The 26,907-nt window shown below is 41.8% G+C and overlaps 2 protein-coding genes across 6 annotated transcripts in view; one reads left to right on the top strand and one right to left on the bottom strand.

Annotated features, from left to right (window-relative positions):
• ESRP2 (epithelial splicing regulatory protein 2) overlaps positions 1-9,224 on the top strand; it is a 48,903-nt gene extending 39,679 nt beyond the window's left edge. For 3 of the 5 annotated variants that reach the window (XM_077931738.1, XM_028739573.2, XM_028739572.2), the window contains exon 16: positions 7,743-9,224. In XM_077931738.1, coding sequence (XP_077787864.1) covers positions 7,743-7,901 — 159 coding nt within the window. In that variant the 3' untranslated portion in view covers positions 7,902-9,224. Of the gene's footprint in view, positions 1-3,278; positions 3,391-7,742 lie in introns of all 5 variants that reach the window. The other 2 variants (XM_077931739.1, XM_028739574.2) reach the window with 1 other exon arrangement.
• Positions 9,225-16,780: 7,556 nt separating this feature from the next.
• Positions 16,781-26,907, bottom strand: part of NFATC3 (nuclear factor of activated T cells 3) — a 53,593-nt gene continuing 43,466 nt past the window's right edge. The window contains exon 10 of the mRNA XM_028739575.2: positions 16,781-20,608. Within this exon, the coding sequence (XP_028595408.2) occupies positions 20,484-20,608 (125 nt within the window). The 3' untranslated portion in view covers positions 16,781-20,483. The remainder of the gene's footprint in view (positions 20,609-26,907) is intronic.

Raw genomic sequence — 26,907 nt, 5'->3', positions numbered from 1 at the left:
AAATGGTGTCCCATCAACTATGTAGGGCTAATTCCATCTTTATATTATCATCCAATTTGCATACACATGAGAAGCCATTCTTCTAAGGGGAAAAGATGATACAGACAAGGCTTGCAAATGGACAAATCTTGCAGAGAGGAAAGATGAACGCCTTATAAGACAAAATTTGCCATTCAGTTTTCAAAACATTTGCATTAAATGGGGAGGGGGGAGAGACTAACAGCAACCTTATGTTGAACTTATTGGGAACAGCTCTCTTTTCTTTTTAAGTCTAGGGATGGGGAACCATTTTCAAACCAAGGGCCATATTCCCTTCTGGGCAGTCTTCTGGTGACTGCATGCCCGAGGCAAAAGTGGATAGAGCAAGAATGTGGTTTATTTTTAACCTTTGTTATGGTTGGCTAGTTTCTCCATACACTCAGCACAGCCCTCTATCCTCCAGGTATGCAAGAGGCATTGTCAGAGATCAAGGAAACATTCCAACCTGGGAGGATTTCCCACCCAGGCCTGAGATTTCCCACCCCTGTTTTAGTCTATCCAGATGCTTTTGATCAATTCAAAGTTGCAGCTGTAAAAATGATTTTTAAAAATTGGGAATAATTGATTATTTTCAGTGTGCATTATCTTCTGTTTTGTTTCCTCCAAACCACCATTTTTATGTGAGAATACTTGTGTGCTTTCATCATCCTTCTTTAGGTCCTCATTCTTGCCAAACAGGTGTTCTTACAAATTATAATCTTCCCCCAAATCTCCTTAAGCAGCCCTACCCTATTCTAGGGTCTCTCGAAAAATGAATTCCTCCTTATCTCATTCTGTAATCTATTTCTGAACTCGGCCTGCGCTGCTACATCTAATTGAATTATCTTCTTGCTGTTTGTCATGCTTAGAACTTAGTGCTGTATTTGGAGGCATTGCTGCCATTGGCCAGTGTGGATCAGTGTGAGAATGATTGATTGAATCGGGTTGGGATGCAGGGGAGGTTATTTAAAGGGTGTTGCCCTGACAGTTTGAAAGTGTGACATCTTGCATAGAAGCTAAATGACTCTAGATTACACTGTTCTGCATTTCTCAAGGGCGCTGTCTGGGCCCATTACAGCGTCACAGTTCTTACTGTGCAGCATAAGGCAGTTTGTAGCATGGTGCACAAAGCTGAAACATAAATTCTGACTTCCCACTGCAGTAGTATTGAAGCTTGATTCTGTACGGCTGGTGGAAGGGTTATAATACATCCTTGCAGCAAAATAGTATAGCGTCTGTTCTATTTATTCACTAGTGAAGAGTGAGTGGCATTGCCCATGTATCTTTAGAAACAAAAAAAATGTGATTTTTAAATGGATAGTGCAGGTTGTAAATTTGGACCCATCACACCAAAAATTGGGGTGAAGTCACACCAAGGTCACATTTTGGTCTGCCATCGTGATTCAAAATGGTGGCTGGCATCCAAATGCTAAAAAGACTGCCATCCCACCCTGGGAACCCTCATGTCAAGTTCGGCAATGGTATAATGAGAAGAGCTGAACCCATGCAAAAAAAAAGAATAGATGAAATCATGTCTGAGTTGCATTTTGGTCCACCATCTGGTTTCAAAATGACACCTGGTGAAGGTTTCTTCCCCATGTCTTCTCATGAATAAACAAGCGCTTAAAGACCGCTATCCACTTCCACATATATGTGCTTATTTTTCCAACCTATACTGAGCTTTAGTACTGCCTCACCTTCCCAGGAAGTAAAAGGGGTCTTATTGTGTCTGCCCCTGCAGCTTTCCAATAGGACATGATGACCAGATATCACTGAGAAGCAGAAAGATTGAGGGGGGCAGTGACACAAAGTGATGGCAAAATGCCAGAGGCATATGCATTCTCTATCTCTGGTCCCCACTTAACAGGACAGGAGACCTCATTGTGGTGGACTTCCTTTTCTTTCAAATAGATGCTTGCACAAAGATGTCTTCTCTGCTCTGGGTTTCTTTAGAAACCTAGCATCTTGCCTGACTTGTTCTTGATGCATTTCAGAAACATCTCCTAGTTTATGGTTTTGTCTATATAGGATTGAGGGCATGGAGGAGTGGAGAACCTCTTCTGTATGTTGTTCTTTCTTTGGGTGTGAAACTTGAAGCTTTGGAAAAATGAACTTTTTTGGGGGGGAGGGAGCGTCTAGTTCTTACAATTCTAGAACTGTGTTTCCCAATTTGCTTCCAAAACCGCTCTGAGATTTGATGTCCAATATTTGTGAACCATTCACAGGTTGTATTTTGAAATCAACCTTTTGTCATCCAATTAAATTATATTTTGGTGTTTGCTTTCATCACCCTTATAATATTTAACAGCTGGTGCTTGGCAGTGTTTGACAGATGACACGGGGTTGCATTTTAACACTAGGCCATTAATGAGTGTTCATAGTTTGCTAATACATCTGGTGTTAATTCCAGGGCTTGGTCTGACTGGTCAAGTTGCCCAAGTCAGAAACTAGCTCTGCTCTGTAGATCCATGGACTATTTTTAAAATGTTTTTAATGTGACTTAATTCAGTTTTTGTTTGTTTGTTTGTTTCTTATTTGTCACAATCCAAGAATACATTTTAGTTTTCCCAGGACACTCTGGGCTTGTAACATAGTATGCCTTGCTGTTGCTTAACCCAGCTTTATAGATTGGATCTCTGACAGTTGCAGCTTTTGTAAAGAGGCTTATGGGTGACTTTAAAAACATAAGTGCTACCTGGAATGTGATCTAAAGGTGCCCAAGCATTAGCTAGACTTCTGATGGTGTCCTGTAGGTTGTGCCATGCTTTTGCTTACATAGATTCTGGCACCTCAGGTGGATGCCTCCAGGGCATGGGGACAAGGGGCTTCCCAAAGAAACAAAGGGCCTGAGAATGTACGCTGCTCTTTGGCATCCCCATTCAAAACATTGTGCTGGGGCAGACCCTTGCTTCTGAGATCCTGGAGACAGGCAGCCAACATAGTTTATTGGGTAAAATAGCACTTGCTTTGCATGCAGAAGGTCCCAGGTTCAATCCCTTCTCTCTCCAGTTGAAAGGCTCAGGTAGCAGGCGAAGGTTAAAACCCTTCTCTGCACGAAATACTGGAGCCGGAATAGAGTGGACGACACTGAGCTAGGTGGACCCAGTGCCTGACTTGTATCTTCCTCTGACAATTGTAGCCATGACTCCTCCCCACCCCTTCCCTAATGACATTTGCAAGTGCTGGTCTGTGTGGCTTGCTGGTAACAAGATGACCTGCCCCTTCTCTTGCTGACCTTATGTATCACACTTGTACTGTAGTATGCACCTGACGACTACAATGGCCTTATTCAGATCAACGACCAAGCAAGGAGTGTGTTACAAGCACCGAAAGACTGGGTTTGTTTGTAAGTGTTTGTAACCTCCAGTGAAGGTAAGCTCAGATTGGCAGAAGGTGGAGCCTTTTGGTGGTGATTGGAAAGAGGGCAAAATGATCGGCTGGGAGTGGTGGGAAATTGGTTTTTTCCTCCTTGCATCCTCCCTTCCTAGCTTGTGGTGGGGACTCTGCTCACTAACATTCCCTTGCTTCGGCGCCTGGCATGAATCAACTAACCTAATGGTGGCAATGATGCTGGAGACCTCTGGAGGAGAAAGGGAATGCTGGCGATTTTGTCTGCTTGGCATTCTCTCTCCACTCCGTAAGGGTTCTCTTGTTTTAAGCTAACATGATCATATTGACTGCTTTCTGGCATATATGCATGTAACAGGATCTTTCTGCTGTTGGACGTAAGGCAATGAAGGCAAAACATTATCAATTGGGGCACTGAAGGACAAGTTTCAATGGTCATGACCAGTTCTTCCAATTTACCATGCTTTGTGGTTATATGTAGAGCAGGAGAAGGGGGCACCTGTGACCCTCCGGATGTTGCTAGACTCCGACTCCCATCATCCAAGACCACTGGCTGTGTGAGCTGGAGCTGATGGGAGTTAAAAGTCCAGCAACATATGGAGGGCAACAAGTTCCCCACCCCCTTGTCCGAAGTGCACAGCGTTGATCTCTCTTCCCTCTTCTACAATACTGAGACTGCATCATTCCAAGGGAATAAGGAAGCACCAAGTTCCTTTGATGATGCAGCCAGTACTACAGCTGGCAGGTGTGAGGCCAATCCTCAGGGGAAGTGCTGGGTGCCTGGGAGGCAGCATTACTAGGTTGCATTATTGACAACTTTGCAAGGAAGATGCCAGCCCTTTGTTCTGAGAGCTCATTTTGAGAAAACACATACTGGTTTAAGTCTGCCTCCAATTTACACACGAACACACACACACTGAGCTAAGGGAACTCATATGAACGATGCGTGTAACTGCAAAAACCCCAACCCTGGGTATTTTCTTCATTTCCCCCCAATATGCTACCTGCCTGTGCAAGGAGTATTTTGTCATGAGAATCTCCAAAGCAGCATGTGAAGCACTAAAGCCCCAGGACAGTTTGACCTACCCCAGTGGGAACTATCCGAAGAAGTACACAGGAAATCTGTTGAGAAGGATTAACTTTACATATAGTTTGAGTTTCATTTGGCATCACTCTCCTCCAGAAAGACTGTGTTGCCTGAAACACCTGGGGATTTTTAATGCTGCAGATGTCATTTTATCACCTTATTGCTGAGGAGCACATCCTGCAGCCAACCATGTGCATGAAACCTCCTGTTCAGATCCTGCAGACATAATATGGCAACCAGTGTGGGTTGTGGCCGCTGCTAAATGTGGGGGTTCTGGGACTGGATAACACACATGTATCAGATTTCATTCTCCAGTAACATCAAGCAACCACTTGTGTGGACAAACCCATATTTTGCTACTGTATTGTTCAAACTCGTAGGTATGAGCCTGTGTGTCAAATCTCAACTGTAGGCATTTGTTTGCTTGTTTTAAGTTGACCTTGTGGAGTGTGTGAGTGTGTGTGCATGTGCTAAAGAAAGATGTGATGTCCAAGCCAGAACGTCAGGCTAGTGTTAATTGACATATCTGAGCACCATCATTGTAGGACTATATCCATCTTTTTTCTTTTTCTCCACTCCAATTTAATGGTGGTCTACCTTCAGTGGTGCCTTTCCACACTGACTAATTTTGTCAAGTAAGCTGCACACATTTTAGGATATGTGCTCAGGGGAGCATGTGGCTCTCCAGATGTATGTAGCTGGATTCTAGCTCTTATCATCCCTGGCTGTGATTCATGCTAGCTGGGGATAATGGGAGCTGTTGTCCAGCACCACCTGAAGTCCCCCACCCCTGTTGCAGAGCCCTGAGGCATGTTTTAGAATGCACAGATAGCCCACAAAGACAGAAGGTAGGCCTATTCTGAAGCAAGTCATCTACATCTGCATATGGCAAGGGAAAGCTCAGTAATGTGGCCAGGATGCTTTTCAGGGAAATGTCCCATTAAGTAACTCTTAGAAAGCTTCAATATATGTACGTACACACACACACACACACACACACACACACACACACACACCAGGGTTCCCTGGAACATACTTTGAAAATCTCTACAGCCATGTCCTAGCCCTTTGCTTTAGGACACTGTGGTTGTATTCAATTAAGCCCTAACACAGAGCAAATTAAGAGTATTACTGTAGTTAGACATGCTCATTAGTTTCATTGAATCTACTCTGAGTATGACTACTGTTGAATACCACCTGGGGATTTCAATCCAAGTTCAGTCTTGGTCATTGAAAAGACTGCTAACTCTGCCTTATATGGGACTGTAGCCTATTAGAATATGGGTGTAACTCAAACTCATGGGTAGGAGCAACTACTCATTAGACATGGGGCTTTCTCCCTCTCCCTCTCCCTCTCCCTCTCCCTCTCCCTCTCCCTCTCCCTCTCCCTCTCCCTCCCCCTCCCCAGCTTCAGGTTCTGCCTTCTCTGGACTAGGAAGGGCCTGTGTTTCATGGCTAAGGATTGTGTGGTGCTTTGTACATGAGAACTCTTGCAGGAGTTATCAGCCCTGACAGTGGGTTCAAAGGAAAGCCTTTCTCCAGGAGAGATGGTGGGATGGTTCCTTCCTAGCACCCCAGGTTTCTCCCCCCCCCCCGCCCCTGTTTTTGTGTGCATAATAGTTATTTCTCGTGAGGTATTATCTCTTGACACCTGGCACATTCATGTGTGTCTGCCCATGCACATTTTAATCTTTTACTGATCATCTTAGTTTCACATAAGGAAGGTCAGGAAATCTTCTGGAGAAAGCCACTCATGATAAAGAGAAGAAGCATTTAATCTCAGATTGAAGTCCTAGATTCTGGCCACTGTGCATTTCAGGGGGGTCTTCTCACCTCAAGGATATTGTAGAGTTGGAAAAGGTTCAGAAAAGGGCAACCAGAATTATCAGTGGGATGGAACAACTCCTCTGTGAACATTTGGACCTTTTGAGTATAGAGAAAAAGGGTAAGAGGCATGGAGTGTGGCATGGAGAAAGTGGATGGAGGAAGGTTTTTCGCCCACATAACATTAGAACTCATGGAAAATTCAGGGCAGACAAAGAGAAGTATTTAATCCAGACTGCACATAGTGAAAATATGGAATTCATTGCCACTGGATGCAGTGATGGCCACCAACTTGGATGGCTTTAAAAGAGGATTAGCCACATTCATGCAGGATAAGGCACTGTTCTGCCTCCACTGTCAGAGGCATCGTGCCTCTGAATACCAGTTACAGGGAATCACAAGTGTGCCAGAGTGCTGTTGAACTCATGTCCAGCTTGCAGTTGTCCCATGGAGATCTGTGAGGACAGGGTGTTGGACTAGATGAGCCACTGGCCTGATCCAGCAGATACTTCTTAAGTTCTCAGATATGGGATTGGGAAAGTTCTCTGCCCTGAAAAGCAGAGGCCTACTACCAGTGGGGACTGAATTATCCCAAACTAGAAAGGATTTGCTGCCCTTCATAAGCATAACATCAGGTTGGTCTCTAGCTGTTTTTCAGCTGCAACCAGCATGGCTTATGGTCAGGGATGATGGAGCTGTAGCCCAGCAGCAGCTGGAGAGCCACAGGCTCACAATCCCTGGACAAGGCAGTCTGACGTAGTGTAAATCATATTGGGGAAGGGATGTAACTCAGCAGCAGAGCATCTGCTCTGCATACAGAAGGTCCCAGGTTCCACTCCCAACATTTCCAGGTAGAGCTGTGAAAGACCTTGCCCTGAAATCCTGGGGAATGGCTTCCAGGCATTGTAGATGATACAAAATGGTCTGACTCGGTATAAGGCAGCTTCCTAGGTTTTTCTGTTCTGTTCTTGAGAATAGCATCAGTACAGTCACCCGTTTCCCATTGACTGCTCTCCTCCTCTTCCCCAATGGAGTCCAGTCACAATTGCCAAGATGCCAGTGTGGTGTAGTGGTTAAGAGCGGTAGACTCGTAATCTGGTGAACCAGGTTCGCGTCTCTGCTCCTCCACATGTAGCTGTTGGGTGACCTTGGGCTAGTCACACATCTTTGTGAGGTGAGTGGGGCTGAGAGACTTCAGAGTGTTTGTTGTGGGGGAGGAAGGGAAAGGAGAATGTTAGCTGCTTTGAGACTCCTTCGGGTAGTGATAAAGCGGGATATCAAATCCAAGCTCTTCTTCTATAATCCCCAAGAGTGGTGACAACTGCTTTCAGTGAGGGTTGGGGTTGCAAGGTGCTGTGTTGGAGCTTGGCTCTCCAGGTGTGGTCCTTCTCTCTCTCCTCCTCCTCTCCTCAATCTCTCAGGGTCCAAGCCTTCCCACTCTGACCCTTCTGCTCCATCCTTGCAGCTCCATGGAGACTCCATCCTCCTGCTTTACAACTTCAGTGGTCAGCCCAGCGGAGAAGCCCTGGTCACTTTCCCCAACCTGGACTCGGCAAAGAAAGCCGTGGCCGAGAGAAGTGGATGCCACTTGGGAAGACACTGTGTGGAACTCTGCCTGATCTAACTGAGGCTGGACCTTCTGTGGGGTGGGCAGGAGTGAGGACAATCCCTGCTCAAAATTCACCCCTTTCTTTAAGAACACCATCTTCCCTCACTCAAAAGTGCCTTCTCCTCCTGATGTGCCTGGGAAACAATCCTCGCAAGTGTCTTCATCTGAGTGGGACAGAAATACACCTCCCTCCCCCCTCCCAAAAAAAAATAGTGCTAGGATGTTTGATTTCAGCAGCGTTGCCATGAAAATCCCCCACCCCCCACTTAATTTGGAGATAAATCTGTAGCACTTCACCAGTTGTAACCACAACAGATGTATTTTTAATTTAACTTTATTTCTGTGTATCAGTTTGGAGAGGAAACCGAAGCCTGTAGAATTCTTCAAATTTTCATTTCATTTTGAATCCAAACTTGCCAAAAGTTTTGTTGTTGCTGCTGTTGCAGTTGTTGGCGGCAGGGAGGGGTGGGGGTTGCCCTTGCCTTGAAAGTTGGCTAGTGGAAGCCTGTTTTCCTGAAATGTGGCTGGGCAAAAAAAAAACAACTTTGTTTGAATGTTTATATTGTTTCCTTTACTCCACTAGAGAATAACTTGGAAAGCTGTATCCAAATGAAATTGCAGAAAAAGCTTTTTAGTTTCTTTTAAAAAAAAATAAAAATGAAATGTATCATTTTGTTGGGTATGACACAAGTAAGTAAATGAAATAAAGCCATATCTGTCTCCTAACATTCAAGCTGCCAACCTGTAAACCAAACGAAGAAAGATCCAGAACTTCAAAGAATTTCAGTAGGACAAGAATGGCACATAAACATTGAGGACTAGTAAATTATATTTTGTTTTATTTAAGCATCATAGCTCTCAGATATTGTATAAAGCATATTTTGCTTTAGTTTATGTGCATGCCATTTGTTTACAACATTATTCTTTATTTGTATATTATGAAGCAACCAGAGAAGTTGAAATCTCACCCTAATTAGTGCATGACTCTTTTTTTATGTGAGTATGTATATATGTGTTCAAAGAATATAGTTTTATGTTGCGTAGCGTGTGCTGAAACATCTACTGTAGAAGCACTAAATGATTTTGTTTTTACCGTGCCTTGATCCAGGACTTTTCTCAAAATGTGCAATAACAGCAGAAGAAACCAGAAGGAGCCCATTTTTGCAAGAGGCTCTTAGGTACCTGAATATGCAGTCTAGTCTTACTTTCTTTTTGCTAAGAGCATACGACTTGGAGTAGTACTTAAAGGAGAGAATCAGCCTCTCCCTCCCATGTCAAATGATGGTGTATGCTTCTTTATATAATAAATAAAAAGATGCTTGCAGGAAAAAACAACAACCCTGGCCTTCTTGAACTTTCTCTAGATTGATGTTAACCCTGGATTGGAAACCTGCAGAGATGTCACACTGAAAAGGTTCTGCAAGTTTCCTTCACCATACAGTCAACAACAATTTGCATATCGTTTTTAAAAGACACAAATAAGTTAGTGTGAGTTGGGCGGTTCTTATTTCCAATAACCTTTCTGTTATGAACTTGCCTTCCGCTCTCTATTTTATATTTGATACAGATATGAAGCAATTAAATGTTTAGCAGGTGTTTTCAGCTTCACTCTCCTGGGTCTGTGCATGCTTGTCTCAACTTGTCTTTGGGCAGTTAGAATCATAGAACTGTAGGGTTGGAAGGGGTCCAAAGTGTCATCTAGTTGAATCCCCCTACAATACATGTGTCTACCTCACTGGATTCCTCAACCTTTGATTGGCCTTTCAGTGCAAATCTTCTCTGCTCAAAAGCATTCTGGGTAAGGTGATGTGAAAGTTCTGTCTGTGGCAGGAATGGAGAACTTGTGGCCTTCCGGCGGTTGCTAGATGCCAGCTCCCATCAGGGCCAGCCTCATGGCCAATAACCAGGGTTGATGGGATCTGTAGTTCAAAACATCTGGAGGGCACCATGTTGGGGAAAGCCACTTTCAAGTGCTGTGAAGCTCTCGGTCTCTTTCAGCAAACACAGCTGCTTCTCTGGAAAACTGAAAAAGCTGGTTTCCTGATGGCACCGTTCCACAGTAACCACAGCAGATGTTGCTGCACTACAACTCCCATCATCCCTGAGCATTGCCTATGTGGGCTGGGGTGATGGGAGTTGTGGTCCAGCAATATCAACAAGGCTGCAGGTTCCCCAGTAGGCAGCCCTAAGAAATGTGCCACAAACCCATCCTACCAGTAGGTGTCCCCTTTACACTGAATTTGACAGAGCAAGGACCAAAATCTGATGCAGACGCTATGGCCTTATAGTAAGAATTACTTGCACTAATGATAACACAGTAATGACCTTCCAAAAATATATGCTCAGTCGTTCACTCTGCCTGGTCCTCATTTTAGTCATAGGTGCAGGAACGCACTTTCTGAGAAATGCTGTTGCATTAAATTGGAGCTTAAATTTCTTTCTAGTGCATTTGGAAATATGTGTTTCCACACATGATGGCCACTTCTTACATTGCCTCCAAAAAGGATGGGTAAAATGTTCATAGGCAAATGTGTTTACATACATGGAAATTTAGAAGCAATGTACATTAATTCCGGTTGAACTAGTGCTCGCTGTTGTAACGTGTAAGGCTTTGTGGCCAGCTGAGCTCTGCCTGCTCAGTCTGCTGTTAAGGAGCTCACTGTTAATGGGCAGCTTCAACTCTGCTTCCACCCTCTTGAACCTGAACTGGGACTAGACAGTCCTTCAAGAACAGATGAAATTAAATTAGAGGACTCTCTTCTGCAATGGAGAACACATGGCCATCCTATCACACACTTTTCTCAGGTTTATCTTTGGAAACATTAATTTGCCTGTGACCTCATGTTATATGCAAAAGGTTGGGTTTATGCATGCTTTTTTAAGAAAGCCATGTGAAATTGGTTCCTATTTTAAAAGCTAGTTGTCTAAAATAGAGGGGGGTTTTTCTTTTCATGTTTTGCAGAAGAGGATGGTAGGGGGGCAATCAACTTGGACTTAAACACTTTACATGAAAATAGCACATTACTCACTCCTGCAACTCTTAACTGTCAGCCAACTGTTGCACCTTAAGCCAAGCATTCTCAAGCTTTCTTCATCCAGGGAACTCATTCCACATTGTCTTCTCTGCTGAGGAATCCTTAGTGGGTTGCAGAGGATTCTGGGCTGTGGAACCTTTGGTCACACCAGACACAGAACTGAGTGGAGTGCCCTCAAATGTTCTTACTGCATTTATTCAGCCACACCTGGCTATCTAAGTGATTTCAAATGAGTCAGACTTGATTAGGTGTCTACTAAGTCTGCTTTGTTGGATCTGTTTTTCTTGCAATGCAAGAATCCAGACTTTATTCTAGCCAGTGTAAAGAGCAAGCTATAATTACATTGCGGGGCTGTTTCAGTTGTGACCACCATCAAAAGGAACAGAATCGAGTTCTTCCAAGATATCTGATTTAACTCCACATGCAAATTTGCTTGCTCTCCAAGCAGATTTGCAGAATTTCACCCAGTAAATAAATCCCCCTTAAAATCTGGCCCTGCCTCATCACTCTAATTACTGTGAGTCTATCGGGTCAATGGACACAATGTACTTGGGTGGGGGGATATTTCTTGCCTTTTTGCAAGTTCCCAAGCATTTTATATTATTATGGGTACCATTTGTCCTAATGTACGATACAGAAAGCAGCTTGCTGAATGCTTGGAAATATATAAATGAAGCCTCTTGTTACATCCTTGAAATAGTAATTTAATGGATGCTGCTGGCAGGAGGGCAGGGGAAGAGGCAGGTCTGAGAGGTGTCAAGGGAGACTGTGGCAAACGAAAACAGCTTTGGCCAGCTTTTAATAGCTCTTCTATGAAGCTGAAGGCGAGGCCAGCACCTGGGAGGAAGGTGGGTAGAAGGAGGCAGGGCCTGCCTGATACCTCTGCATTGCCCTGGAAGGGGGGGAACTGTCCCACATTTGATTCCAGATCATGTAATATGGGGGGAGGGATGTTTTGGGTTTGCGTTGGTGTGTTGGTGTGTTTTGCAGTACACAGAATTCCTGCAAAGCAGGGATCTTTCACTCAGGATAATCTGTTGGGTAAGGCAGCGCTTTCTCTTTCTGCAATCTCCCCCTTTTCTGTTTTCTCTTCTCATGAAACATAAAAAAACCAATCACCCCTGCTGCAGATATAAACGCCCATCTGCACTATACATTTAAAGCAGCATCATAGAGGGTATTATTCACATGTTGAATTCAGCAAGTATACAACCTCTGTACCTGTTGTACACAAAAATTGGTATGCACACTTTTGTAGTTATTCATGCGCAACATTCAATGAGTCAGCATGACTAGTGGTTAGAGGGCAATGGGAGCTGAATTTCAGCAACATCAGGAGGGCCACTAGCTACTAATCTATAAGTATATTTATTGTTGCACACAACTCAATCTCTGAGCAGTGAGAGGCTCCATATCTCTTTTCCAGGGTTGTTTCCTTGGAATGAAGGTCAAAAGAGACTGTGGTGTCTTTATATGTGGTTTCATTTGCACATGTACAACCTGAACATAGGACAGAGGAACATAGGACAGAGGAACTAACACTCCAGAAGATTTTTGCTTCTCCATTAGGTTTCTAGGGAAGCCCCAAGTCACATATTGGGGTCCAACACACCAGCTGTGTCCCCAGCTTCCAGAATCCCCCCAAAACACTCTCACACACAGCTTCCCTTGTTCTATTGCTCTCCCTCCTGGGATGGCATTGCATTCAGCCATGTGAGGTGGAAAAGAGCCACCCATTTGTCTCTGTAGCAGCAGGGCAATCTCTTTGGACATGTAAATGGCCAGCTAAGAGCATTATCTTACAGATAATCTTACAGAAACTGGTCTGACTGGTGCAACAGCTTCTTCTTCTACATTCTAAACACTCAATATAACTGCCCCTCAGTAACAGTGAGGCTGAGCAGAAAAATGTGGCTAGTAGAAGGCAACAAAAGCCTTCAGCCAAACTTAGCTGGTCTCTTCCCCTCATATGAAATACTTTATTGTCACTTGTACAACTTGTATACAGTCAGATTACACAAGCACCCTCCACTCACCTCTTAGTATTAATTCCCCTCATTTACTGACGCACACCCACCAAACCCAAGTCAGTTGCCCTGTTGTTATCTTTTCATTCAGCAGCCTAACAGCCCACAGATAAAAGCTGTTCTTTACCCTGTTGGTGCAACTAATCATGCTTCTATATCTCCTGTCCGAGGGCAGGAGATCAAGAAAGTGCTGGCCAGGGTGTGAATCATCCCTCAGAATTTTCCTCACTCTCCTGAGGCAACGTTCTTCCGCGATGTCATCCAGGACAGCCCATAATATATTGTGCTGTATTCACCACCCTCTGTAGGCACTTCCTATCAGTTGGTGTCAAACCAGCGTACCACACCGTGATGCAGTATGAAAGGACACTTTCCATTGTGGACTGGTGGAAGGAGATCATCAAATGTTGATTGACATTGTTCTTTTGCAATACTCTGAGGAGATGGAGTCTCTGTTGGGCTTTCTTAACCACCTGGGTTGTACTGATTTTCCAAGTAAGGTCTTCACTGAGATAAACTCCTAGGAATTTAAAAGAAGAGACTCTCTCTACACAGCCCTCCCCAATGTACAGCGGGGCTAGTTCTCCTCTCTTCCTCTGAAAGTCCAACACCATCTCCTTTGTTTTGATGATATTAAGGTGCAAGTTGTTCCCTAGGCATCATGTAGATATTTTTTGGACCTCCCCTCTATACGCTGATTCGTCTCCACCTGTTATTAAACCCATTATGGTAGTGTCATCTGCAAACTTAATAACTGCAGTAGATGGGTCAGATGACACACAATTGTGTGTGTGTGTGTGTGTGTGTGTGTGTGTGTATGCCGCCTCCCAAGCAGCCCTACTCTGTTTTTCTTATTACTTATTATACTGGAGTAGCCAGATGTCCTCCAGATGTTATTGAACTACAACTCCCATCATCCCTAATCATTGCCCATGCTGGCTGGGGATGATGGAAGTCCATCATCAACTGGAAGGCAACACATCGGCTACTGCCATGCTGTATACCACTCTTTGCCTGCTAAATAGGTCACAGTATCTTTCTGATTTAATAGCGGTGACGGGGCTGGATGGGAACGATGGTGTTCCCTGCACGGTATGTGCACAGCGGATGTCCCTGTCCAGGAAAGCAGGTGGTGAGAAGCCCAGTATTGACATGCCGCATCCTGATTTCCACTGTGATTCCATCAGCTAATTAATATTAGCACAGCTCACTTGAGCTTGAAAAGATGCCAAGTGGAACACAGCACAAAACTGGAAAAGTGAAACTGGCTCCACCAACTCAGAGGAACGCCAAAACAACTGCTTGCAGGATGTTCAAGCCATCAGCAACAGCAGGGGCTTAGGAACAGCCTTGCTGTTAAGTAACGCAGGCGGATGAGACTGAATTCAAAGCAGCAAAAGGCCAGTTCGGTTGAATAGTGCAGGTATGCTCCATCCTGTTTTATCATATCCATCTGCTTACTAAAATTTCATCTCCAGCTCAGATTAAGTTCTGGTGTACTGGCATCATCAAGGGAATGGCCCCCATTTTTAAATCTTAGCTCACCCATCGACACACTGATGCTTCACGTCTGAGCACACTGTCACTGAATGTTACATGTGACTAACCATGCACACACAAGCTCAGCTATTGTGTACACATACTGTACACTGGCTGAATGCAAATACCTAACAGTTGAGCTGTATACCTGCACAGCTATTAACGAAAAGCATTCAACCAGTGATGAGTGAAGAGCCTAGGATGGTCCTATCTTAACAGGGCTGAAAATTATAAAGTACTGAAAAATGCAGTGTGGATGAGCAGAAAGCCTAAGGCTAGTGTGTGTTTTAAAAACCTGTGTGTGTAAACAGCAGAAGAGCACTGTGAGGCAACTGAAATGAGACCTTGCCTAGTGTAATAATAATAATATAGCACTGCAAATTCTCAAAGTGCACACACTGGTGTATAAAAGGATAACATTATTTGGAGAAAGGCAGCAGCAATTCACAGTTCAATGTTGTGCACAAACAAACCAAAAAGAAAACCTGACAGCTATTCCATTATGCTAACTGCAGTAAGCCTGAAAGGTAATCTGTATTGTGAGCTGCATGCAAGCCTTTATGGTTTTTATAATAGTGCAATAAAAAAAGCAGAGGAAAGAGATTTTAGATGTCATCACCACCATCAAGAGCCACCAAGAGGAAGAGAGTGAAGGAAGTGATGCAGATTCTAAGTTTCAGGAGCTGCTGCACTTTGAGGAAAAGCGAGATGCAACTGAGAAAATAGTAAAATTCTAAGCAGCGGAAGCTGTGCCTCCAAACTGAGATCCAAACACACCACCACCAGCAGGGAAACGCAAAAACATTTCACAACATGCTGATGATAAAACTGGAACATGAACACATTTTCGTAATGGGAAGAGAGAGAGAATAAAATAGGTTATTCAGAAAAGGTGTGAACTTGGATGAGTGTTGTTTAGTAATTTATATGGTCCTTTTAGGATCGAGGTGCAGAGCCTAAGTTCACAATACCATCTGTCTCTCCAGATTCTGTGGAGTAGATTTGAGGGAGAAAATTGATTATATTTTAATGAGAAAAAAAGTAACAATTCACACCTCTTTAACCAAACATGCAAGCAAAAGACCCAGTTCTGCAGACCCAGAACCAGCACACAAACCCCTTAGCTCCTGGGTTCCAGCAAAAGAATTCTTCTAGTGTAGGCAGGCAAGTAAGTAAGTAAGTGCATCTACCCAATTAGCTCTTGAAGGGCAAACTGCTTGTCACAACTCTTCATCGTAAGGCGATGATGCCTAGAATGAGTTATGGAATAATTGCCCCATGTGACACAGCAGAGGTATGAGAGGGGGCTTGAGTCACAATTTCATTCCACAGAGGGTAAGTCATTTTACGGCACCTCTTGGCCTCATCAGTTCACACAAGCACTAGCAGATTACAGAGAGAGGAAAGCCTGAACCCACAAGCAAATTATCCTCCTGTCAATCGATCTGCAGCTCCAGCATTACAGCTCTTAATTACATGGTAAGAATGTGGAGCAGGGTTCAAGCCTCCCCAAGCTATCTTTAGAAAGCCTAGGCCACCATGGCTTAATATGAAATCATTGGCACTTCCATCTACCCCCTCTATTTATATTGCAGGAGCATCCATATAGGCAGAGGCGCCGTCGAGGAGGCTAATCCTAAATTGGTCAGGGCTCTTGCTAGGTCATGTGGTCTGGATCCTTGCTCTTTCCTCACATAGACAGATGCAACTACTACCAACCTCAAAGCTACTGATCCTGTATTTACAGCTGGCACCTTAGCAGTACAGGCAAGCCTTCTGTCACCAGGTAGTGTAGCTTGGGTTATTAGAAACATACTGCCCATCTTGCAACAAATCTGCAGCTCTGATGCACTGTGGCTCTCTGAAAACTAAGGGAAAGACTATTTTTCAATTAAGATGCCAGAGACAGAACTGGGAACCTTATGCTACAACCAGAATAACATGCTCTACTATTGAACTATTGCCTCTCATAAAATGCATTGTGGGGGTGCTCCTCCTGATATTCAGACAGAACACTGCTTGGAAAGAACTCTAAATCACATGCAAGCCTATTTGGCTCCTGGGTTATCTAAATGTTACCGCAGCAGTTTGTGAAACAGGGACTGTGTGGAACAGGTACTGTGGAAAGCGCACTACAGTCAAGAGACTGTGGAATGGATTTGGGCATCTCTATGGAATCTGGAGAAAATATAAAATCCTCCAAGGACCAAGAAGGTCATGAGAAAAGTCTCATCTCATGCAAAACATTCCAAATCTCCCAAAATAGTACACACACCTCATTGGAGACACACACTTTTGTGCATTTTCTTCTTTATTTCAACACTATGATTCAAGAGCCTAAAACGCAAGTTTTTCCCTTTGTATTTCTGCATGTAGCACTGCAATCATAACTTACAAAAGGTTTAATACACAAAATGTACATGAAATTACAATACAAGACTCTGTAAACATCTAGAATGTAACCTTTAGTCTTAAAATCATTATTGTCCCACATGGTTAAATATAAAACTTCAATTTGAATAGTCTCCAAACCTCTCAAGGAATGACATTCATTCTGTGTATCAAAAATAGAGTTTTCAAAGTTTTGTTTGCATACAAACAAAATTTGTCATTTTTTTCTTCTTCTTTAATCTTTGGTTTACAAAGGATGGCAGTTCCATTTCTCTGATGAAGAGTTTATTACAATGAGTGCCAGATTGTGGTCAAACTTTGGTAAAGCCAAAACTGCTTTTAGTAGCCCATATCAAATGGGCCATGTACTGCCTCCTCACTTGATTAACAAAAGCCTCCACTCTTTCTGCTGAGAGTTGTTTTTGAATGCTTCCCATAATATTTTTTTAAAAAAATTGGACATCAGCATAGAAAGCAATTGTGCAGATTTGGAGGCGGGAGAGGCTAGCAAGGTAGATGCCAAAGTGCCAGTCACAGGCGGCGGCTGCTGAAAATGGTAAGTTGCATAGTCCAATAGAAATCATGTGCTTTTATATCCACTACATTACACAAGATTAAGTCTTTAAATCTATAGCATCACACAAGCAAAACATTAAAATAAAATTAAGACCCTTGCACTGAAGTGTTTACAAGGCAAATACAACCATTTTTAGTACCCAAAGTCTATGTTTTTGTTTTAAATAGGAAAGCAGTTCTACATCTACAGGCATCAAGGTATTTAAAGGCATCAGAAGATTTTGTGAACCATCCGCCAATTCCACAGCTGCAAAAATCTCAATTTGTTTCAGTAGCTTGCTTGCAAGGGGCTCCCCTGTGCAAGCCCTGCTGAAATGGAGAGAGGCTGTAATGGTACAGCTTTTGGTGGATTGCTCACTTAGTGCATAGCAACACGGGATTGTTTGGGTTCCCACATTTTAGGAAAAATATAAATTCAAAACTACTCAGGAGGACTTAGAGAGGGAAGAGGCTACACCGCACACCACCAAAGAGCATAAAACCCCACGGTGTATTGAAAGCTCTGAAAACTTGAAATCTCCCTGCAACCAATCGTTACTAGAGACCCATTACTACTTACGGAGTGAAAACTGTAATGCAGGAATTGTCACCAACTAGACATGAAAAGGCTAAGGCAATTTAAAAAGGAGTGAAGTGCTACACATGTAACTAGCTGTACTTAAGCTTCTTTTAAAGCTATTTAACTTATGTGAACAGAAGACAGACTTACTTGAAAGCAACACTACAGAGAGACTACCTTTTCCAAATGACAGTATCGCTCCTTTTGATTTCTAATATTTATATATGTCAAGCTAGTAACAGTAGTCTAATAACATTACATATCTCAAAAAGTTAATTAAAAGCAAATTTACTGGGGGAAAGGGATGAATTTAAGAGCTACTCCAATTTGACATCTACCTGATTAAAGCATTCAAGATAGCTGTTCATATGAAGGCCACTTCCTTCCCTCTTGAATTGTAAATTCTAACCCCCAAAATTGCATTTGCTTTGACTGTCAAGGTTAAATATATATATTCTAAACTTTAGGAATTTTGTAGAAGACAGGCATTATGTTTCCACTGAAGATAAGCAAAAACATCTGAATGTACTGTATTTTATTTTACACTGAATGGTGGGCCACTGGCAGACCAAGTGATAAATCAGTCAGCAGAACATTGCCAGTTGGGGCTAATATCTGTAAGTGCCCTCTTGATAGCTAAAAGGAGGCTTAAAGAAGACAAAGCTCTCTTCACAGGAGATGTGGGAAATTGATTAAAACACATTGGGCTTCCTACCTGGTGGGCCAGAGTTAGAACAGATTTCCAGAAAAGGATGGCCTGATTTGGATGGGCTCTTATGTTCTTTCTGCACATATATACTGGGGATGCAGTTAAGACTTACAATGTTTTTACAACAGGCCAGGCCAGATTAATATTTACTTGATTGCTTTCTTAGCAATCTGGAGTCCCTCTTTCTTATTTGGCTAGTCAAAGCTGAATAAGCTGGATTTTCAAATTTTTTAAAGAACTCAATATTCATACAGAAAGCAACATAAATATACTATCTAACGGGGATTCTGGATCTTACATGTTTGGATTATGAATTCGTAATTGCCCATCTTGTATGAAATACTAACACAAAGTTGTGTCACTCTGATGTTTCAGCTCCAATCATGATTTTTTTTAATTCAAGGTGGTCTGAAATTTCAAAATGTAGTGTAAACATGATTCCTTGATGGTGTGGGTTGCTGGAAGTACAACAGGAGTTGCAGAAGGGCAGTCCCCACTAATTTCAATGGCGCTTGCAGGAGAGAAATTCATGGTGGGTGTGCCCTGATGTCTGTTAACTACTAGAAAAAGCTGCCTGTCAGCAGTGTTAAGCACAACTGTTAAGAGCATGAGCGGCTAAACAGTTTTTCACTATTTATCAAAACCTGTTACATTTCCTTTACTACATACTGGGACTAATCAGATTTCTTGAAGGAGGAATCCCCATGAACATAAGTATCAAAATGTTATAAAGAAAATATTTTAAGAAACAAGTCTGAGTAACACGAGATATAAATTGGATTTGTCTAGGGGTGGGGGTGGGGGTGGGGAGACACACCATGGACTAAGTGAAAAACCCTACCTGAGGGATTTCAAGACAGTGTGGATAACCCGTACTTAAAACTATTCCAACCAAAAGGTTTCCTTATAGAGCATGGCTTTTTAGCATCCAAAAATCTTGGTTCTCTCCTTAAAAATTAGCATTTTATAAACTTTTCTGAACTAGAAAAACCTGTTTCACTTATAGGGGGGCCTGTGCTAGAAAGGGGTATAAAGTTATAAAAGTTAGATTTTGGAATGTCATTTTAATCCCAATATTTCCATGATGGAATGGTCTCTTTGCAGCCTACCAAGGATTTTCAATGTATAAAGAACAACAGACCTACATTTGGCTTTGCTTCCTAAAAGTCCAAAGAAAATGCTATTTTTTTATACGCAAGACTTCCAAGGCATTGGCTTAAGATGACAAGTACTTTTGTGCCTCTGGAAGATTTCATTATAAAAAAAAGTTCTCTTTCAAACAATATAAGCTTAAAGGCTCTTCAAAAAGACCCCCAAAAAGGTATACAAATTTATATTACAGTCCTAATATCTCTAAGGAAAAGCAGCATATGAAGATGTGTATTTTTAAAAAAGAATTCCCACATTCAGTACTGTGCATATTGAGAGCAAAACTATATTTCTCCATACAATTAAGCACTTAATATAAAAGTATTCTATTAAATGCACAAAACAAGCATAGCTCATTGGTATTTTTTCATGGTTAAAGTATCTTGGGTTGCTTCTTTGTGTCCATTTTTACAAAGTAATTTTTACAGCATCCTAGGAAGCTAGAAGTGTAACCGTTTCCCCACCCTCCCAGAACAGCTATGCAAAGGATCCACTGTTCCAGATCATCAAGGCCACAAAGTCGGAAGCACAGTAAATCTAAGGAGGGGGATGAAGCATTACTCAAAGGAAAAGTGCGAAGTTTTCTGGATCACTAAGTCACAAGCTTAGTAGCTACTGAGCTCCATCTGATAGTCCTGTCTCCAGAGATGCAGAAGATGCATGCGAAGAATGGATAGCCACCCCTGCTCCATGGGACACCGAGATCTGTGACATATCTCTTCCTATGATTTCATTCACTGAAAGGAAAGAGAAAGGATTAATGTATTTGTTCAGTTTTCATAAATATTGTTTTCTGAGTGGTACATTTTCCAAACTCCATTCTGGATGATATTTATATAATTTCATATTAAACACAGTTAAAGCTGAACAGGTTTAAAAATCTCTATAATATCATTGAAAAGAACGTATGCAGGATGAAACTAAGCTTTTAAACAATACAAAGGGGCTGGAGAGATCATGCTTTTTTGAAAGTTAGAATGTCAGACATTTCCTATCCCATTTTTCAAAGATTCACAGAGCAATGTGATGTGCTTTGCACACGAGTAAAGATCATTACGTCACATTTTCAGGACTGAGGCATGCATTACAAAAACGTTCTGATGCACTCTGAATCAAAGCAGTCTTTTTTTGTCTTTTGGTTGGAATACGGTTGTACCTTGGTTTGCGAACGCCTTGTGAGTCGAACATTTTGGCTCCCGAACGCCACAAACCCAGAAGTGAGTGTTCCGGTTTGCGAATGTTCTTTAGAACCTGAATGTCTGACGCACGTTCCGTGGCTTCCGGTTGGCTGCAGAAGCTGCATGCAACTGGAAACAAGCTGTCTTCTTTAATTTTTGTTTAATTTTTGACAGTGGATGTGTAGGTGTAAACAATGCATGAATTCAGAAACTTATGTCATGTGGTATGCCTTAATTTCTAAATAAGAGGCATGGAGTTAATCTTATACAAAAGTCATACTTCAATCCCACTTCAATCCACTTCTGGTCCTGCGAGACAGTGGAGCAGGAGAGGTGGGGGTAGGGGTAGGGGGAGGAGGTGTGGAAAGCCCTTGACTACACCAGCCTGACCTATGTTTCCCTCCTCCTTCATCTGGTTCTTCACTCGTCAATCCTGCTGCTCTCCTGCCTGTCCCGACTGTTACAGGCTCCGCCATTCCACTGGTCCCTTCTCCAGGTGCCCACTCATCAGTATACAGCCACCACTCCTTAGTGTCTAGCCAGTCCCTGACAGTGAGACTGATGGGAGTGCAAAAACATATGGGGGCCCCTGCTTCAGACAACGTGTCTTGCACTAGCTAGCTTTCTCTTCTACAGCTAATGCAAAACAAATATGCAACTCAGCAATACTCTCAATTGGCGGCAACCCCCCTCTCCAGCTACACTGCCAGATGTGTCAGTGGGCATCAGCCATCAGATGCAGAAGAGCACACAGTGAGGCACTCTGGAAAACAGAACTCTTAAAATAGATACAGACAATGCTCCAGTAGTCTAAGCTATGCTTGAGCTTCAATGGATTTGTTCTCAGCTGCAGCACGTGCTATCACATTCCCTACCCTAAAAGCTCTTCCCTGTCTACTTGTCATTGCTTCCAAGCAATTTTGGCAATACCTAGCAGTTCTGCTAAGATGCCTTCAAAGAGCCCCGAGGGCTAACAACCTCGAGTTTGTTTTTAAAAAGTAATGTTTGAATTTGTCAAGAACATGATTTAATACAGATTGATTCTCCTTGCAGTTCCTTTTCTATAGCGTAGTGGGCCCATGAGGTAATTATTTTCCATACTGCTTCTGAGTTAGTTAAATCACCTTGAAAATAAATAAATTTTGCAGGGTTATCCTAGTCCTGCGCTCAAAGTCCCAACATGTCCAGAAACAGACAGAGGAATTATTTTCTTCTTCCCGGTTTCTTTGAGAAACTTGCAATCTCATAGCAGCAGCAGCTTAATTTTAAAATGTGGAAATGCAGAGTTAATGCTTACCGCTAAAGGGAGAAATCAATGTTTTATGTATGGAGGTAGTGTTGTTTTTCATATTATGCATTTTGTGTTTTTATACTATAAACTGCCCTGTGATCCTCGGCTAAAGGGTGGTAAATACATTTAATAAATTAGAATAGTAGTAATATAAGTGCCTGTAAAAATTCACAGGCAGGACTGAGATTGGTGAAGAAAATGATGACAAAGTCTCTTTTTCTCCCTCTATCATTATCCTTACTCCTGCCCCCAGTTGGCCAGTATTTTGGGGCTGAGTTGGTCACTTTTCTTAGCCACACACTCTGCAGCCTGGCCAGGAAGTTGTTTTGGGACTACACACAAAGTCAGCATGGGCAAAGAATTAAAGAAGCACAATGTTTAACAGCCTACAAACTTTAATAAAATTGAAAGTACTGAGGAATGTCACATGCAGAGCTTACAATAAATAATTAAATTTTGAATGGTTTGAATGTATGCTGCCAAAATCTTTCCATCATAACGGAAACTAATAATTTACTATGCCAAAGGTCCTCGGGTGGCTCAATGGGTCAGTGCATTTGGCGAGAAAGTTGGTGGTTTGAGTACACGTAGGGATGTAGCCAGGATTCCTGCATTGCATGGGGTTGGACTAGATGACCCTTGGGATGCCTTCCAACTATAGTTCTATGATTCTATTATTCTAAGAGACTTGGAACATACTGCCACATTTCTAAAGTTAGAAGCTGATTAGTTGACAAGTCAGTCTACTGGTAACAGGACAGGGGACTACATGTATTGCACTTTTATTCTTTTAAATATGTGATTTTGATGCTGATTCAAATAATGCCTTAGTACAGAAATAAAATACAGTAAAATCCACTGTCAATCCTATCATACTACAAATGACAACACTGTCCTTATATGCACTGCAAGCTATTGAACACACTGCTGTTCAAGTCAATGGCTGCATCTGCATGTTTCTATTAAACATCAGAACACAGAGGAATAAACATTATTTGGAATTAGACTGCTTCTGCCTTCTAGAATTATACATAGTATCGTTCTTAACTCTGGGATAGCCAGACATTTACTGCTAAGTGTTCAGTTAATTTTTCTGTTGATACTGAAATTGACTGCATACTGAAATTGACTGCGGTGAGAACCTAGGTTATGTTTATGAAACAAAGAAGTGAACACAATCTGTTTCAAATTGTAATTAGATTAAAAACAAAGGTTATCTGCAAATATTCATTCCCTATTCTCAAGGGTAAGTAAGGACCATAGCTCAGTGGTAGAGCAACTAACTACTTTGAATGCAGAAAGTCCTAGATTCAATCCCTGGCATCTCCAGATAGAACTAGAAATGTCCTCTGACTGAGCTAGATGGGCCAATGGCCTGACACTGCATAAGCCAGCTTCCTACATTCCAGCCTGCCTCCTCTGTCACACAGTAACACTTATGTACCACTATTATAGGACTACCTTCTTCTTATACCTCCTTCCCACCAATACTCCCATCTGGTCTCTTGGTCTAGACAGTTTAAAATTATGAGCTTAAAACGCATCCAAAACATCTCAGCAGCTAAACCAGCTAGGGATATCTTACAGCCAGCAGCTAAAGGTTTCAAAGTCTGCAGCACACACGTTTGCCACATTTATTCAATTTGGGGAGCTAACTGGAATATGTTTCTGCACAGTTTCACATCTTTAGTTATTTAACACTTTATTCCTCTCTAAGACCATAAAAAGTTTCCCTAAGAGATCCACATTTGGCTTTGACTTTTCAGATGAATGTGGTTTGTATCCAACTAAGTCAAAATCAGTGGACTTAAGTTAGTAATGTTCATTGATTTCTGTATGGCCTAATAGGAGACAACCTAGACTAAATACTGGATAAACAACACAGGAGGTGTTATAGTTCTATGCACGTTACTGGTGTTTCTCTTCATTTGAGCCTTCAAATATTTGCCTTAAGTGACATTTATTCTTAACAAATGCTTACAACAGTGATGCCAACACTGATACCAATATTAAGGAAAAACTATGGCTTTTTTCATGCTGTGGGATAAAATCAGTAGTGAATAATCTATAACCCTGACATCCTGTTGACTGGAATCCTCCATATATTTACCAGGGAATAAGTGCCTTTAATATCTATTGGATTTATTCCTAAAAGCACTGTTAGAAGAGTTGTTGTGTGCAAGGAAAGGGCCAGTAGTCCCTGAAAAAGCATGTTCATCTGATAAAATTGTGCCAGTAGTAGAAGTACCAGGAAGAAGGAATTATGTGTTTCTTAGTATTTTATGAGCTGTTGGGTTTATAGAATTACTCTCAGTTTTATAAACTTCTAGGCAGTATGTATTTTATATAAGATACTCCAGAGTGGAGGAGAGCAAAAAAGGAATCCTGTTTACATGTAGCTTGAGAACTTGGCATTCTGGACTACTTGATTACCTGCTGACCATTTGGAAATTATTTTGAGGCTGTATAGTTGTAAGCAGAACAGGTGACAAGTGACACTTGATAAAGTTGCTGGAACGATCTGCTTTGCCTTTTGATCTTTAAAGTAAGAGTCTATTGGCAGGCTGCATTAACCTATCTGCAAACCGTAGAACCTCTGCTCAGATACAAGTGAATCGCAATACAACTGAGTCATGAATGTGCCAGTAATCCTAGTTTAGAAATGGCTAAAGTTTTGGATTTCAAGAAGTATAATTCTATGATCTAATATTTAAAAGCAAACAAACAAGATAAATTGTGGTATTTTTAAGTAAGTGGAATAGGAAACAAACGTTTCAGGGAAGAAAGGTACGAACTGTAGAAAGCAGATCCTTAGGTTATGTTGCTTCTGAATTAGGAACAGACAAGACTGCACCACCACATTTGGGTTCTAATGTGATAAAAACTCCAAACTAGTAAGAATGTAACAAATGACATGGCAAATAAACCTTAAATTTGAGAAGTACAGTGGTACCTCGGGTTAAGTACTTAATTCGTTCCAGAGGTCCGTACTTAACCTGAAACTGTTCTTAACCTGAAGTACCACTTTAGCTAATGGGGCCTCCTGCTGCTGCCATGCCGCCAGAGCACGATTTCTGTTCTCCTCCTGAAGCAAAGTTCTTAACCTGAAGCACTATTTCTGGGTTAGCGGAGTCTGTAACCTGAAGCATATGTAACCTGAAGCGTATGTAACCCGAGGTACCTCTGTACTAAAACTGTGCCCAGGCAACACAAGAAGCAGAAGCGGATCACTCCATTAAGCTATTTAATGCAATTCCTTAGAATTATCAGTTATACTAGGTGGCCACCATATTGAGTTCTCCAAATTTTTCATTTATGTACACTTGAAAAGGAGCTCCACTGTATCATTACTAATTACATGTTATTCTGGAATTAAATGCTTTTGTTAGGAACTTATGACATCTCCATCTGATACTCAAATTATTTTTCTATGCCCATAGGTTGGAACAGAGCTCCTGAAGAACAATTTTAATTTGGAAAGGTTATTACTGTATTGTGTAACAGAAGGTTTTTCACTTGAAATTTAAGTAAATTTTGGGGAAACTTACTATCTTCTTATAAGTTCAAGACCCTAAACCTAATTTACACAGAACTGCCTGGTTTTTAGAGTTCCAGGGAACTGTGCTGCTCCTGAACCCCAGAGCCTTTAAAACCAAGAATCTCAAGTTACAAGATGAGCAACTGGAGTCACACTTGAGCTACCTCAAAATGTCTTCTAGTCACCTAACCAGCAGCAGCAGGACAGTATCCAAAACACTTTAAGCCCACAACTTATGTGACAGTTATGTTCAAGGGATTGCACCTAAAGCCAAAATCACATACAGTATAGTAAAAAAATATGGGTTCTATGGCAGGTGGGATTGCTAAAGTCTTTTTCCCTGGACACCAGCTACCTTTCAAAAAAAAAACAACAAAAACTTTTTTGCCAAGCACATAAAGCTGAATGCGCACAAGTTAAATGTGCGTAAGTAGCAGGCTTACTGTAACTGAAAAGAGGTAATTCATGTTTCCCTCTTAATGAAGGTGGGCTTGTATTCGAGTCATCTCAGCTATTCTGAAATACCGAAGGGGGGGCGGGACACAACACCAAAAGCAAAAGGCACAGAAATAAAATGGCAACAAAGTAAATTCAAAATGGTGCTTAAAATCTAACTTTATCAAATGATATAAAATACTGCAAAGCCCAACACATTTTGGATGAAGACTTCTTCAGGACGTGTAGGTTTTACTAATCAGGCAACATCCTTTTCAAGTGTTATACCAAGAATACTGCTCATAGGGAAAGTGAAGTAATGAGCCCTCCTTATAGTCTAGTTCCAAAGCAAACTCCTAAATACAGAGCCTTATTCCTTGCTTTTGTAATCCACAGCTTTATGTAATGGGAGATACAAAGGATAAGGAAATGAAAGCAGATTAGCAAAAGGTAACCATAATCTGATATTGAACATAAATCAAGGTTAACATAACCTCAGACCAGTTAACAATGATTGCATATTGTTACACTAAAACAGGAACATTTCATATAAAAATTCTCAAGTATCTTGAAATCTTTTCAAAATCTAAGTAA

The sequence above is a fragment of the Podarcis muralis genome, chromosome 7 (genome assembly GCF_964188315.1).
Source record: "Podarcis muralis chromosome 7, rPodMur119.hap1.1, whole genome shotgun sequence".
Classification (NCBI taxonomy): Eukaryota; Metazoa; Chordata; class Lepidosauria; order Squamata; family Lacertidae; genus Podarcis; species Podarcis muralis.
The sequence above is the reverse complement of the archived record's forward strand: the minus strand, read 5'-3'. Positions and strand labels throughout refer to the sequence as shown.